Consider the following 14,560-nt stretch of genomic DNA (forward strand, 5'->3'; position numbering starts at 1 on the left):
CAGACAGTGTCTGGAAGACAATGCCGTATATTATTATTTAGTTATCTGTGATCTCATTTGTGTCTAGTTACTTTCAATTGTTTGGCTTTGAAAACATGTAAAAATAGCTGGGTTCTGCCTCAACAAGATGCAGAGAGTGAAGAGCTGACTGAAGGTTCGCTGTGATTTGATAATGGGGAATTCACCAGATTAGGGAAACATAACCAATTCTGAGAAAAAGGGGGCCGTTTTTATATTTGTCTTTCATTTGTAACAGGGGTTATTTCACTCCCTTTCAAAAATCATTTTGTTTTCCTTTGTTTTTTCCATGCCGTTTATGCAACTCTTTATACCCTGTATAAAAAGAAACAAGTAAAAACAGAATTGTGAAAATATATAGTTAAGACGTTTAGGATGTACAAGAAATACCATGCTTTAGTCTGGTTTGAACACAAACCTTTATACTAAGGGTTATGTTCTTAGCTATCATCATTGGCAGAACAGAAATGAACTCTCTGATGTTCATCCCTGCATAGCATTAGCCCAGAAAATGTAGATATCATCTTTATTCTAGTAGCTACAGCTATTTATCTTGCTCATAGAAGTACTGTGTGTTTGAGCATTCCACCCAAGAGAAGTTGAACAAAGTAGAGGCTGGAACTCCAAAATCCCATGCTGTTTAGCTATTCATAATTGTTATCTGTAGCTGGAAATGAGCTTTTGCTTTGTTTGTCAGGATAAGGAACAGAGGAACAGCTGAGGATGGGCTGGAAGGTCAGCATACTAGGAAACTTTGTATTTAATGATGTGCTCATCTTCTTTATCCCATGGCCAGTCTTCCACTACCATATAAACGCTTTGCAGTTCCTGAAAATTCAGCTGTGAAATGGTTCCACCTTGAGTAACAGCAATATAGCCCTTGTGCAGCAGTACGAATATTAGAGAGTTTGTACTTCAGGTAAGTTATGTAGCTAACCTGATGAGACTCATGGTCCCTATCAGAAAAACAGCATCCAAAGCCATCTGCACTTTGTGCCATCTCTTGCTGATCTTGCAGTGGTAACCTGTGTTAATTCTGGGTTAGAAAAGCAAAGCTTCTTCCCCTTTTCAGGCCTACATTTTAGATTGCCTTGATAAGAGCATAGTTTAAAGGGCCAGACTGATTAGCTGTACTTTCCAGACACACTCTGAGTCTCAAATTACCATTAATGCTTTATACAAGTCAAGTCAAGTCATTTCAGCTGGTTCTCTGCTTTCCATATTAACCCCCATCTTCTGCTTCCCCAGCACCATCTCCCAAGCCATCCTTGCAGACCTCTCGTCACCTGCCACCATTACTCTTAGCCTCCCAAAGCAGTAGAAAAGTCACAGTGCTGTGTTAAAGCCAGCCTATGTGCCTTTCACCTACATATTTTATGTTAAAAATAAACAAAAACGAAACAAAAAACAAAACTAACACAACCACAAATACAGTGGGAGAATACAGTATGGGGAGGAGCTTGGTTATGTTAATTCAGCTTAAGCTAATTACCCCAGGGCTATGTTCACATTCAGTAAACAATAACCAAAATGTTTACTGCTTGAAATGTTCACCAGGGGAGTGGATTTGACATTACTTTTACACAGTATTCTTGTAGAGCAATTTATGATTTTACAGTCACTCAGAGTCCTATGGGAACTTTGCCTCCACATTCCCCTAGGTAGGAAACAGCAGTTATATTAGTGAACGTGCAGTTAAGTCAAAGCAGCTCGCATTTTTAAAATTCACCACTTCAAACAGCCTATTCTCTCTAAATTGTTAATGCAAAAATCCTTGTAGAAGTTGTTTGCTGCTGACTTTGAATTATTCAGTGCTCAGATGAAGTCATATCTGTTCAGGAGCAACTGGCAAACATGAGTAAGAGTTAAGTAGGCATCGATCTTTCATAACTAGATAACTTGTTTGCCTGTAATTACTGGAATGCCTTTGCCTGTAAGACCAAAGAAGTTTGAAAAATGTATTGTTCCCGCTATTTGTGATTCTCCTTTTTTTTTTTTCTTCTCCTGAATATAATATCTACTATTTCAGCATCCTTTTTGCATTTAAACCTGTGTAAACCCTGGAGAGTGAGCACTAGGGGGATGGCTGCATTCATTTCATTTGTGTTGTTACTCATTTCTAATTTTACTTTCTCAAATAGATGGGAAAACTAGAGGGCAAAGTCTAGTAAAAAAATGTTTGTCCATTGAAAATAAGCACATTAATACATTTGAAAATGTTCTGGGAGCATTTATATAAACATTAAGCTTGGCTGCAGCCCATTTAATAAAACTTTGCTTTTGTAACTGGTTTGCTCTTCAAGTGTCATCGTACTTTTCTGACACTTTGGGGCAGTTTTTACTAGTTTGTCCTTAAGGTGATTTTTGTGAATTGCTTATGGGGGAGGGTATTTTTTGAGAGCCCCTTGTAAACACATAATGATGGCTGCAAAAGTACATCAGAAGTAAGCAGCAGTTGCCAAGCCCTAGCACCAAAAGCAAGAAATTGAGTAGCTCACATTATTTGAACGAAGCAGTGATTCTGATTTTGTTTCTGGGTACAGTGTGCAAGCACTTCCTATTACAGGACACACAGCCATGCAACCTAATCCATCCTAACTCATCACATGGAAAATGTTGTCCAATAACAGAGGTTCCCATCAAGTGTAATGTGTAGGGAATGACCGAATGTGTGAAAAGACAAGAATAACCTTGAGCCACAGCAAATTCTATACCAAAAGCCCCTAGAGGACTAACGATGAAAGATTTCATTAGACTTAAATGCACTAATGAAATGGCTTAATGTAGTTACTCTGAATCTCTTCCACCAGATTTTGTTACAAGGACAGATTTTCAGTGCCTGAATGGAAAAAATATTTCAGTTCACATGCGCAACATATTATTAGAATCTGATGTGTTAAAGATAAAGTTCAAGTCTAAATAATGATTAGTGCCAAAAACTTCAGGCCAATCAACTGCAGTCTTCGTTCTTAATACTTCAGCTCTGTCTTAAATCCGAAATTTAAGAAGACTGCAGAGAATTTAAATATGTTTGAAAACTGAGCTTGACTTCAAATCAGTGTTAGGTTTACTGAGAAGAGGGTATTTTGTAAAAGATATTGTAATTCCATGACTCTCTCCTACTGAGTTTTCCTTCTGGTTAAACTCATTCTGAAGAGCGTTGTTGACCTTTTCACTCCAATAATATCAGTGTCCTTCTACGTGGGGACGTCTGTGCCAGACGTTAACGGGCCTGAAAATAATATGTTCTACATATGAACAAAATACAAGTGTTACAAATAGGAAATTAACACCACCTTTCCTCTGTCTTGTTGCTTTAATATTTCTGTTAACACTACACGAATATATGGAATACCTTTCTAGGATGAGAAGGGGGACACGCTTATAATGAGATTACTAAGGTTTTGATATCAAATTCAGCAGCATTTTAAGGACAGCAAATATTTCTAATTAGCAGATTTTTTTTTTCTACCTAGTTCTTTACTTGAAAGACTTGTGTATTTTAGAACAGGGATTAATCTTACAAAACTTCATTAAAACAAACAAACCAAAAGTTTTTAGTTATCTTAAAATGTGGAACAACCAAACCATGCAATTGTTTACTTCCTGATGTTTGCAGGAAAAAAAAAAAAAAAAAAAAAAAAAAAAGCATTCTTAGAATCTTAGCCTTGGTCCCAAAAGTATTCTTCTGGGGAAGCCCTGCAGGTCCCTTAGCAGGAATGAGACGGCAATGTACCTGCACTGCAGACAGATGCTGGCCAAAGCCTGGGACCTTTGCTGTGGCTGTCTGTGAATGCAGGACTGTGGAATGAGTCATACCTTTGGGAGGGTACTGAGGTTTTGGCTGTGCTGTGAAAAATAAATAATATTGCAATACTAATGGCTCTATTACAATAGAAGTTTGGGGCATTTATAAATATATAGCTTTCCAACCAAATGTGAATGTCTGTAAAAGTACCTTAAGTTCTTCAGTATGCTTGTTTTCCAAATTATGTGAAATTCCAGTCCAGATTTCTGATGGACTAATGAAGTGATCGGGTTTCCTCCAAATGGCTTGTGGTAGGTTAAGTAACCTAACAACAAAAGAAGGCAGAAAAACTAATGATTTCTAGTCATGTTATTCTGTCAGGCTTCCTTTTGTAGTGTGGGTACTCAACCCATTCCATCTTGCTGCAGGGTCATTTTCATTGTCCTCATTCGTTTTGCTTCAAGGAGTGCCTGCATTAGCAACAGGTTATTTTTCCAGTGTACAAATAAAGCAAACCTCATATCTAAGTGTCAGAATAAGAATAACTTAAGCTTGTATGAAGCTATTGACCCTACTCCTACCAGGATGGTTTTCTGTTATTGATTTGATGTTATCAAATCAATACTCCTTAATCATTCTAGATAATCCCTACAGGTTCTGACAATTTTCCTGATTCACGGGCAGCTTCAGACCCTAATGGTCTGATTTTAAGTCCACTGGAAGCGTTGTGTAGTATGTGCTGTGTTCAAGATCATCTTGGTGTCCTATTTATATTGAGACAGAAGTGTATCGGTAGCCAGTGAAAGCTCCTGGCAGTTAGTGGCTGTGCAGTACGTTCTGTATGAGGAGCTGTTGGTCTTGGTCCGAGACAGGACAGTAGATATTTCCGGCCATATGGCTGAAGCCCAAATGAACGTTTGAACTGTAATGTTCTTCCTGCCCCTCCTATAACTGATCCCAACACTGGCACAGGGGACAATGCAACGTGTGGTGCTCGCATCGCCTTTCTAGGTTACATCCACGAAGTAAAAAAGATATTTCATCTGTTTGGGCTGACTTTCACCAACACACAATTCATGGAAACAAAACTACTAAGTATTACTAGAAAAAAGAAAGTCTTTTTTTAATCTGATTTTTCTTTGGAAAAGCTCATGCTGAGAGGTTGTCTAGCATTGGAAGCTGTAATTTTTAGGTTGATTTTACAGGCATAAAAAACTACTTAAGCTTATTTTTGAAGGTAGTACACTGGGGTTGTTGGAATCACTCAAGTGGTGATTGGCAAGTCACTTCAGATGTTGGTTATTGTGAGATTAATGGGCATGGTGAGAGTCTAAGCCTGATAAATGTTCCTGACAGGAAAACAGCTTCATTAAGCAAAAGGCAAAAGCCTTTCCTGCTGGCCCTGTTACTAATGCACTTACCAAACATGCTTTCTACCAAAGTTAGGCAAAACCGAACTTGCAGGTAGAGATTTCATTTGCAGGAGAGCTTAGCTCCCACAGCTAAATTGAAATAGGCAAGCTTTCGAAAGTATCCCAGTAGTCCCTGTCTGAAAAGGAAAAAGTCCCCTGATTCATGGTGACCCAGCTCTAGCATGGACAAGGAGGTGATGGCACTGCCATGGGAGACATGGGCTGCACAGACATAATTCTCCAAAGGGTGTCTTCTGCTTTCTTTGAGGATCATGCACCATGGGTGTATGTTGCTTCTGTATGTAGAAGCACTCTCAGATGATGTAATTTCCCACCACACTCCTTTAAAATAAAATAAAATGTCTTCGTGAAAATCTCGTTCAGAGGATAACGAAGCATTGTGTGGCTGTTTGGCGTATAACGACACTATATGTCCCCCCAGATTGCAGACAGTCATTCTGTAACTAGAATTGAGAGATGTCACGAGTGGCTGAACAAACAAATATCTCCAGTTAATGTTTAAGCTCTCAATTTACTAAAGCATTTGTTACCAGTTTGCAAAAGAGATCAAACAACTGTGAATCATAACCTTGGCTACTAATTAAATCCTTTATTCCCTTCTCTCATTGCAGAAGCATTTAATCTCAGGGAAGCAAGACAGCCTGTTGGGCAGAATTAGATTTTACAGCATAAGCAGAAACAAGCTTACTGCAAGGTTTCCTATTGCAGTTGGAAATGTAAAGGAACAAAATGAGAATATTAACTTCCACTCCTGGCATCAAAGTTCATGTTAGCGCTTAAAAATGATTGATTTAAAATTACTGCATTGGAAAATCATTTTGGTGGTGTAGTATTGTTATTTCACTGAATGGTGAACCTCATTTTTATTATCCTACTGCCTTGCGTACAGATGAGGTTCTGCACCTAGACAGAAGATGAGGGATTTGGTGTACTTTACTAGTGACCGTATGCCCCAAAGAAAAGTGTTTTAGTTAAAAATAATGGACTGTGAAGAACACCCCAGAGGAAATGAGGCATAAAACAAAATACTACAAGCAGTTTTACTGCAATTGAAATGTATTTCTATTTGTCATAAGTTGTTGTTGTGTGCATTATGCTGTGTATATCTGCATGAAAGTTACCCTATCATACCTTTAATACCTAACACCGGATTCAGCAGCATTTATCTTTTTGGCTCTAACTCTGTGAAGAAGAACTTAAAGAGATAAATGCTTTATTTCCTTCTGGTTTTGTGGAAGTTGTCCTTGTTGTGAGCAGTGATGCAGCGGGGGCTCTCGGAATAGCGACACCAGTAACTAAGATTGGGCTGACTCAGTTCACTGGGAGGCGATCCAAGAAGGCAGCTGGCCCAGTTAGAAGAAGTGAATTTCCATTCTTATAACGTGAGCATGATGTTGCAGTCAAGTGTACATGAGAGAGGACCTGGACAGAGTCCTGTGAGAGCCTTCTGTAAGGTATTAATAGGGAAGGGCCTCCCATACAAACCCAAGCACAGATTCAGGGAACGCTGCGTAGTTATTGAGCTGCAGTTACTCCAAATGAAGGCATATCATGGTTGGTGGACCTGTGTTGAAAAGCTTCATGTCATTAGTTTGAAAAGCAATCCTATTTTATGGAGAAAGTTTTTTGTTTTGTTTTGTTTTTGTTTTTGTTTTTGTTTTTGTTTTTTTTTTTTCTGTTGTTGTTAAATTTAAGTGATGTCTGTAGCAAAAAAAAAAAAAAATCTAACTGATAGAACAGTATCTGCAAATAGAAAATCAGAGCGTTTTGTTTTATTTTTGTTTTGGCTTTTGTAGTTGGAGAAAGCTACTCTCCCATAAAGAGTGAGTTTTCAGAAAGGCTCCGCTTGCTGTATTGCTCACAGGACAGGCACCCAAGATTGGCACACACAGAACTTCTCTTTGCTGGGAGAAATTTGTCACACAGAATCACAGAATCACAGAATTTTCTAGGTTGGAAGAGACCTCAAGGTCATCGAGTTTGTCCTGAGGAGCTACCTGAATACTCACTGATGCTCCAGGCTATATTTAACTAAAGAGGATAGGGTAATAGCATGCTGTAATATACTGAAGACTCAAGCTTGTACATGACTTAAATACAATTTTTCCATCCTATAGTGAATATGAACAAGGTCAGGTTCTACCTGGGGAGAAAATACTGCATAGGGACCTCTTCGTATGCCTAACCATCAGCATTTTTAGTAACAATTTATAATGATAGAACACCTGGAATATCTAAGGCCAGCTCTGCTTTGTCTGTTCCTTCCCCTAACCCATCACTGGAAGTCTACTTGAGAAAAAAAATATAAAATGCCAGAAGTTCACCACTGAGAAACAAAAACATTGCCACATTGTTATCAATATTGTCCTTTAAATGTGCAGAGAATAGTAATAGTAATAGAGTGAGCAAGTAGGATAAGTCTTCAGCATAGCTTTGATATATTTATGGTGTGTTTTTTTTTTTACCATTAAGAAGAAAAAAATGTAATTCTAATAAGCTTTAAAAATAATGAAAAACAACAAATATCTGTTGCTGTTAATGAACAGATTTCTTTCATACGCTTTATGAAAAATAATTTTCTCAGATATTATGAAAATTTATATGAATAGCAAATTCTTGGTTTTGGATTATTTTTTTTTTTAATTTTGTTTTTAGTTCATGTGCATGACAAGGGAGGTATATTTGTTTTAAGACACTGTGGATTTCTTTATGTACACTTCCAATTCAGTTTGGGGATGCATGTGGATATAGAGGTTGCATTCAGCTACCACCGTATCATTTGTATTGTTTAGCAGTCTACTCAAAAATCTTCTAAGTGATTTTTTAATGGTTTTTGAAATCCAAATTCTTTGAGTGAAGGGACATACTGCACAAGACTTAGTGAAAAGAAAAGAAACAAAAGCTGTAATTCTAGAGTGTGTGTAAAAGCTCTGCATGGCTGAATATGCAGAAACTTGACAGCTTTTTTTTCTTTTTTGTTCTTTTTTTTTTTTTTTTTTTGTGGAAAGGGAACTGGGAAAGACAAGTGGAGGTTTGCTTTGACATAGAGGTTGTGTGGACGCCAGTTTTTGCTGTGACATGTGTGCAAACCTAGCATAGAGCAGATAAAATCCTGGATTTTTATAACATTCTTGGGAGGTGGGGAAGGTCAAAATAGTAGTGTGCTGCACACACGGGACGAATCACTACTACTAATGTTACACATCCGCGTGTTGGTGAAGCACTTTCTGAAGGCTGCTAGTTTACAGTTTGGAAAGAGATGCTCCTTCACCCTACTCACCTGCTTCATTTTCCCCACAGGCTGCGAGAACATCACCGTGCTGCGATTAAGGTGATTCGTAGGATGCAGTATTTTGTGGCAAAGAAAAAGTTTCAGGTGAGTTGTGAAGAGAAAGCTGCTTTTCTAAATAAGACCTTTTATTCTCCTATTTCATTGTTTCTTTTAGAAACTTTAAGAGACAGACACAATTCATTTCAGTAATGGTGAGCTACACCCACTATTCTCTCCCTCCTTGAATAGGGTGGTTGTTTAGGAGCAGGTTAGTCAACTGTGGACACACTGGAAATAGGCTAAACTCCTGAAACGAGGTCTGAATTAAAATGTTATTTTCTGCTAATGGACTTGACCTCTAACCCTCTGTTATCTCTCTTTCTTGCAGTGCAAGCATTCTCATATGTCTGCATTAATTCCAAACCGTATGTTACTGTCGTGCTGAGTCAGTAGAATTGGAGATTAAAATACTACCTCAGCCTTGTTTCTGTTTCTTTGCTCTATTACAATGAAGTCCTGATAAGAAACTGGGATGGAAATTTGTTAGTGTATCAGAAGGCTTCTGCTTACTTTTCACTTGTCCCATCTGCATAGGTAGGAGATTTCCTTCACAGTTTGTGAGATAGTCAGTTCTCTTTACTCCTGTCACCCTTACCAGCAAACATTTCCAGTGCATCACTTGCTGGGATATTGCAATACCGTAAGCAGTTCACAGTAGCTAATTAACCTGGTTGCCTGGTCTGAATAAAAATCTGTGACTGCAAACTTTCTAAGAACATGGTTTTTAAATCAATTTAACTAATCCAGCAAAAACACACATGTCAACAGCCTTCAGCTTGATTTAAACCATGTGAATATATCTGTGTATATAAGAAATATATTACTTGACTTAAAATGAATTAATAAGGGACAATCCCTGGAGAACAGGCTTCACAGATGAAAATGCAAAGAAAAGGGGGAGGTTAACTGCCTGCATCCATTTTCAGGTATAACCTTGGCACTATTGTGTATAAGAGACTAAAAAGCTTTCTCATCTTTAATCTACGCCAAAAAAAGGCTGTGATGTGGTGGTGGATGATCCCATTTCTTTCAAATATTTGAAAGGCAAAAAGTTTAGGAGGAAAAAGCTGATGGTAATTAATGATCCAAGACAGCATTGTTTCTGTATAGTAATGCTTACTGCTACTTCAAAGCCTAGATTCTGACTTCATCGCTGAAATTTAGAACCACTGTGTGAATTCTTCAGTAATTTTCTTCCGTGAATCTTTTTATTTTTCCTAAAAATCATTAGCCAAATTATAGGTAAGGTTGCCTTATGTGTTCCCAAATCTCTTTCAGTTGTGGATAATGTGGATAATACTGTAACCATTCAGGCTGAAATTTCCTATGACAGGGATTTTATTGGAGGAAACACGTTCAGAAAGTTTCTGCTAGAAAATTTCACCTGTTATTTTCCTTAGACTGAAGTTAAGAAAGCCACAATGTCCAAACTACTTGAAAATACTTTCTGTAGTCATTTTGTTGAGAAGCTCCTTAATGCCTGATGATCAGTACTTGTAACTTGGAAAGGGATGTGGCCCATTCCACTGATGTGGCTGTTGCTATTTGGTGAAAAACAGCCCAAATGTGGCCAGTTGCATTAAACTTTAATTTATTCTCATTCTGCAATCTGATTGTGATCCTTTGGTCTGTGGTAATTACAGAATCACTGCTCTCATAAAATCAGAATATAAAATATTTGCCACGGTATTAACTAAGCTACTTAGAAACAAGAAATCTACACATCATGGATCTACCTCCCAAGTGGTGTTTGTCAAAAACAGATTTGGAAAATGCCTGAACACTGTGTGCAACATTATCCACCTGGCAAGCAAATGAAACTCCCCTGCGGCAGATGACTTGATAGAAGCTGAAAAAGCATTTGACTGAATAGAATGGCACTATTCAGTTCTTGCTTGAAACTTGTTTGTACTCGGTGTCCCATTTGCTAAGCTGGCTTCTCAGTTGCGCTCTCACTTTCTCACCTGCAAAAGACCTCTTCCTGGCCATCTACAAAAACCCTTAACAAGGGCTGTCTCTTATCCTTCTTTAGTAGTGTTTATGCTTCCTGAGCTATTAATATGAGCTGTTAGTAAGTAGCTAAAAATCTAAGTTAAGCTAAAGTGAAATATCTTAAGTCACTACTGCATTCAAGTGATACACTGCTGTATCTGTCGGAAGCAGAGTCTTCCAGTACGGAGATATCTGATACTTCTCCATAATTTCTGAATACAAGGTTATGACCGAGTTTAAAAACTCTGAGAGCACCAAAAGTACAGTTTTCAAAAGCATCTAAGTAACCTAATGCACAAAGTCACCTTGAAATTCTAGCCACAAGGTGCTTTTGGAAATCTTTCCCGTAATTAGGAGATAACCACTGTCATTATTCTTTCCTCAAATGTATGTTGTAAATCTGCTTTGTTCTATTGTATGCACATAAAATAACCATAAGAAATTAAAATGTTTAAACACATGCCAAGTAATGACTATATAGTTTGTACTAACCAGTCCAACACAATACCTGAAACTAAGGTAAAGAAGAATATGCATTCTAAAAACTTAATCTTTCAGATGTCTACATAGCAGCTGTTTTCTGGTAGATACTCGTCTTTTAAACATTGTGTTTATGTGAAAAGTAGCTTCCTAACAGAAAATTCAGATTTTTCCTTTACCTGTTAAAAAAGAAACAATTTCAGCTGAAGTCCATTGGACTATTCATGTTAAAAATGAGCTGGAAGAAGTAATTGCAAGATCGGCACTTAAAAGCAGAATTTTTTAGACGTGCCTCCAAAGCTTTTGGCAGGGAAACCATAGGAAGAAAGGGAGGAAGAGGAAAATTTTGCAAAATAGGTCTCAGCATGAACCCAGCATGGTTCTTAAACTATACCAGCTGTTTGCAGGATACACCTGTATGTCTAATTTTGTATAGATACTTTTTTTTTCGAAGACTTCAATCAATAACAAGTGGTGATGGCACCACAAGGACAAATGTCAATTAGAAAAGAGACTTCCCGTTTGAAAAAAAAAATAACAAAAACAAAAGCAACAACAACAAAACACAAATAAAGAAAGAAATTGAAACTAAACAAAGAAATTTCAAAGGACATGAGAAGTATTACTGTGTGAAGCATCAAACATGCACATCATTTCCTCTTTAAAAGAAGGGGACAGATTTATACTGTGTTTTAACAACCAGGTCTGAGTACAGTCCATATGATGTCCTTGTAAGAACCCAGCATAACATTATAAACAATTAATACCTTTTTTATGGATGTGTTTATGCTCTTGTAAAGGGGCTATAACACTTGCAAGGTCTGTAGGACTGGTTCAAATTGTGTAGGAAAGATCTACTAGTAATCAACACGAGTCCTGTGTGTCAGCAAAGCTGAATGCTTTACTATTAAGGAAGGATTCTGTAGTTCATAGGGAAAAGAGTACTTAGAAATTAATGGTTTTCTAGGCTTTGTTCACTCTTCATACACAAAAGTGAATTTCACATATTAAGTATAAATCAGATATCTTCATCACAGTCTAACCTTATAACTGAATTTCAAAAAGCAATTCACCATGGTTAGTTATTTCCATTAGGTGAATTCATGGGTAAGTAACATTTGCCTTCCAATTAGGAAACCTTCTAAATGTTTTATGACTTACGCACATGGATACAATTGTGTTGTCCACCATATACCCAGAGACCAGGAATTTGATCTGATTTCCCATTGTCATCTTTAAACATTTTTTCTTTCCAGTTCCTTTTCAAAATATGTTTTTGATTTGTGTTGTGCTCTTCACTATGGCAAATATTCTATACATAGCATAAACTAAAAATACAGTTTGGAGTTCCACTGATGACATGAGTAACTGTTGCCTTGTTTGTTATGATTTCACTGGAAAATCTTTCATTTATGCTCTTATAATTCATCACCTTATGTAATTCGTTTGTCATGGTATGAATCATGAATTGTGTGTGTAATCTTTTCTAATCTCCATACTGGGCTGTAGCAAACAATGTAGTTCAAAGTGTCCTTTCTTCAAAGGATCCCAGACCCAGTTTATTTGACTGTTACTCGGTTACATTTACCAGTAATTCCCATTGCAGGGATTCCCCTTTCCCTGGTCTGCCTTTTGGGAAAGTTCTCTCTCAGTGCAGCCACAAGGGAACAGCAGTATGTATTTGTGCACATTTCATATTTGGATTTGGCTTTTTTGACTTGCATACTTTCATATATGACAGGGGAAAGTCTGTTTCATGTGGGAAGATTTTTGTCATGAGTATTGGTTAATTAACAGAGAGAAGAAAGTGGAGAAGATGAGAAAAGCTGTGGGGCTGGCTTCTACAGTTTTCTTCAACACTCATCCATTACCTACTGCAATTTTGTTTTCCACTTACAAAACTAACTGTTGTCAACATCAGCAGCATTTTCTCTTGAAAGACAAGCTTTCACTACCACATAATTACAGAATAATCAGTACTGACTATTAAATACGCTATTGGACTAGGAAATTCAACTTCATTCATAAATTCTGTTTACTCCAGGTTTTCAGTTTTTGTTTTAAAGAGAAAGAAGCAGCCTGGTAAATGGAAAACAGACAGTAACCTACATAGTGTTTTACTATCAGACTCCTGCTGCAGTGTGCAGGGAAGACAGAATGAGGTCTGAGTACTTCTTTTCTACTAAACTGCTTTTCTGAACCTGCAGTTTTCAAGCTGATCTTACAGACTAGCCTTGTGGTGATGTACTGCACAAAAATAATCCAAGACTTTTTTTTTTTTTTTTTTTTTTTTTTTTTAATTTAAATACCACCATACTGTACTAGTCCACGGACAAGACGTACAGCTTATGCCATCATTGAGTCAGGCTTCTTTCTCTGGGGGTGTCAGCTATGACTGAGGTGTGTGTAAGCACTTGGGTTTCCCAGGAGTTCCTCTGTGTGCTCTGTGGTAAAATGGAAGCAATTCTCGTTCATGCCTAGACTGCCATCACAGAGTATCTCACAGGCACCCAAGGTTTGCAGTTGGCTTCTAGGAATCTGGCAGACTGAAATGTAATTTGCTTAATGAAGTGATATTTTACTGAAAAAGTAAATACATGGAGAGAGAGTTTTAAAGATGAAGTGTTGAACTCTAGTTTTGTAATAGCAGGTGGAATAAGAGCAAAAAAATGACAGGAGACTAACAAAAACTATTATTTTGATGCAGAACACTGATTTTCAGAAGATCCACAGATTCTGAAGCAGCTTAAGGCAATATTAGGAGATAACAGATACCAAAGTAATTTAATTGTAAGATAGCTTAACTGCCACTTCCAGTCTATCTGATCCTTATCCAATATTTCATTTACCGAACAGCAAGGAAGTATGATAGAGCAGAGATATTAAATTACCTGATAAATTGGAAATCATCCCCTCAAAAAAAAAAAAAAGAAAAAATAAAAGGAAAGAAAAAGAAAAGCCAACAATTTTTTTTTTAAGAGGTGGGAGTGTACTGTAATGCATTTATATTATAGGAATTTTTCCTGCATTTAACTGAAGACTGCAGTGATGTTCTCAGTCATGCTTTTGGATGACTTCTTCAGCTGATCGAGATAATGTTGAAGGTGGTAAATTCATCAGTTTTTACCAAACCTTGAAAACTTTCTACATGTATGGACAGCACAGTGAATGAGTCAGAAGTATCAGTTATTGTTACTTTGTTGTGCCATGTGGCAGCTTTGAGTAGGATCTTTAGGAGGAAGCTTCCTTCCATGCCAGGGTGGGAAGGGAGCTGTGAGGTGCCGGCTGAGCGCGGCAGTTGGAAAGGCGGGAAACCCTCAGGAGGCGCGGCGGTGGCGTGGCTGAGGGGAACGCGAGGCTTGGGGGTCCCAGCGGTGCCTGAGGGGCTTCTGCACCCCAACACCCTCAGGCTGTGTGCCCTGTGTGCCTGTGGTCTGCTCTACTCACAGCCTCCTCAAGCAGCTGCAAAGTGTTGAATGATATTCTGTCAGGCGTGTGGTGGTGAGGAGGCACAAACATGGCGGTCGCCAGCCAGAAAGTCATGGCCTCTGCTTCTGT

General features: G+C 37.9%; 1 protein-coding gene across 4 annotated transcripts in view; it reads left to right on the forward strand.

The window, feature by feature from the left end:
* KCNQ1 (potassium voltage-gated channel subfamily Q member 1) overlaps positions 1 to 14,560 on the forward strand; it is a 342,658-nt gene that overhangs the window by 220,762 nt on the left and 107,336 nt on the right. For all 4 annotated transcript variants that reach the window (XR_014693723.1, XM_084521542.1, XM_084521543.1 and 1 more), the window contains one exon: positions 8,500 to 8,575. Coding sequence is in view for 3 of the 4 variants with exons in the window: in XM_084521542.1 (XP_084377668.1) it covers positions 8,500 to 8,575 (76 nt within the window). In the remaining variant the exon portion in view is untranslated. The remainder of the gene's footprint in view (positions 1 to 8,499; positions 8,576 to 14,560) is intronic.

The sequence above is a fragment of the Aythya ferina genome (genome assembly GCF_964211825.1).
Source record: "Aythya ferina genome assembly, chromosome: 5".
Taxonomy (NCBI): Eukaryota; Metazoa; Chordata; class Aves; order Anseriformes; family Anatidae; genus Aythya; species Aythya ferina.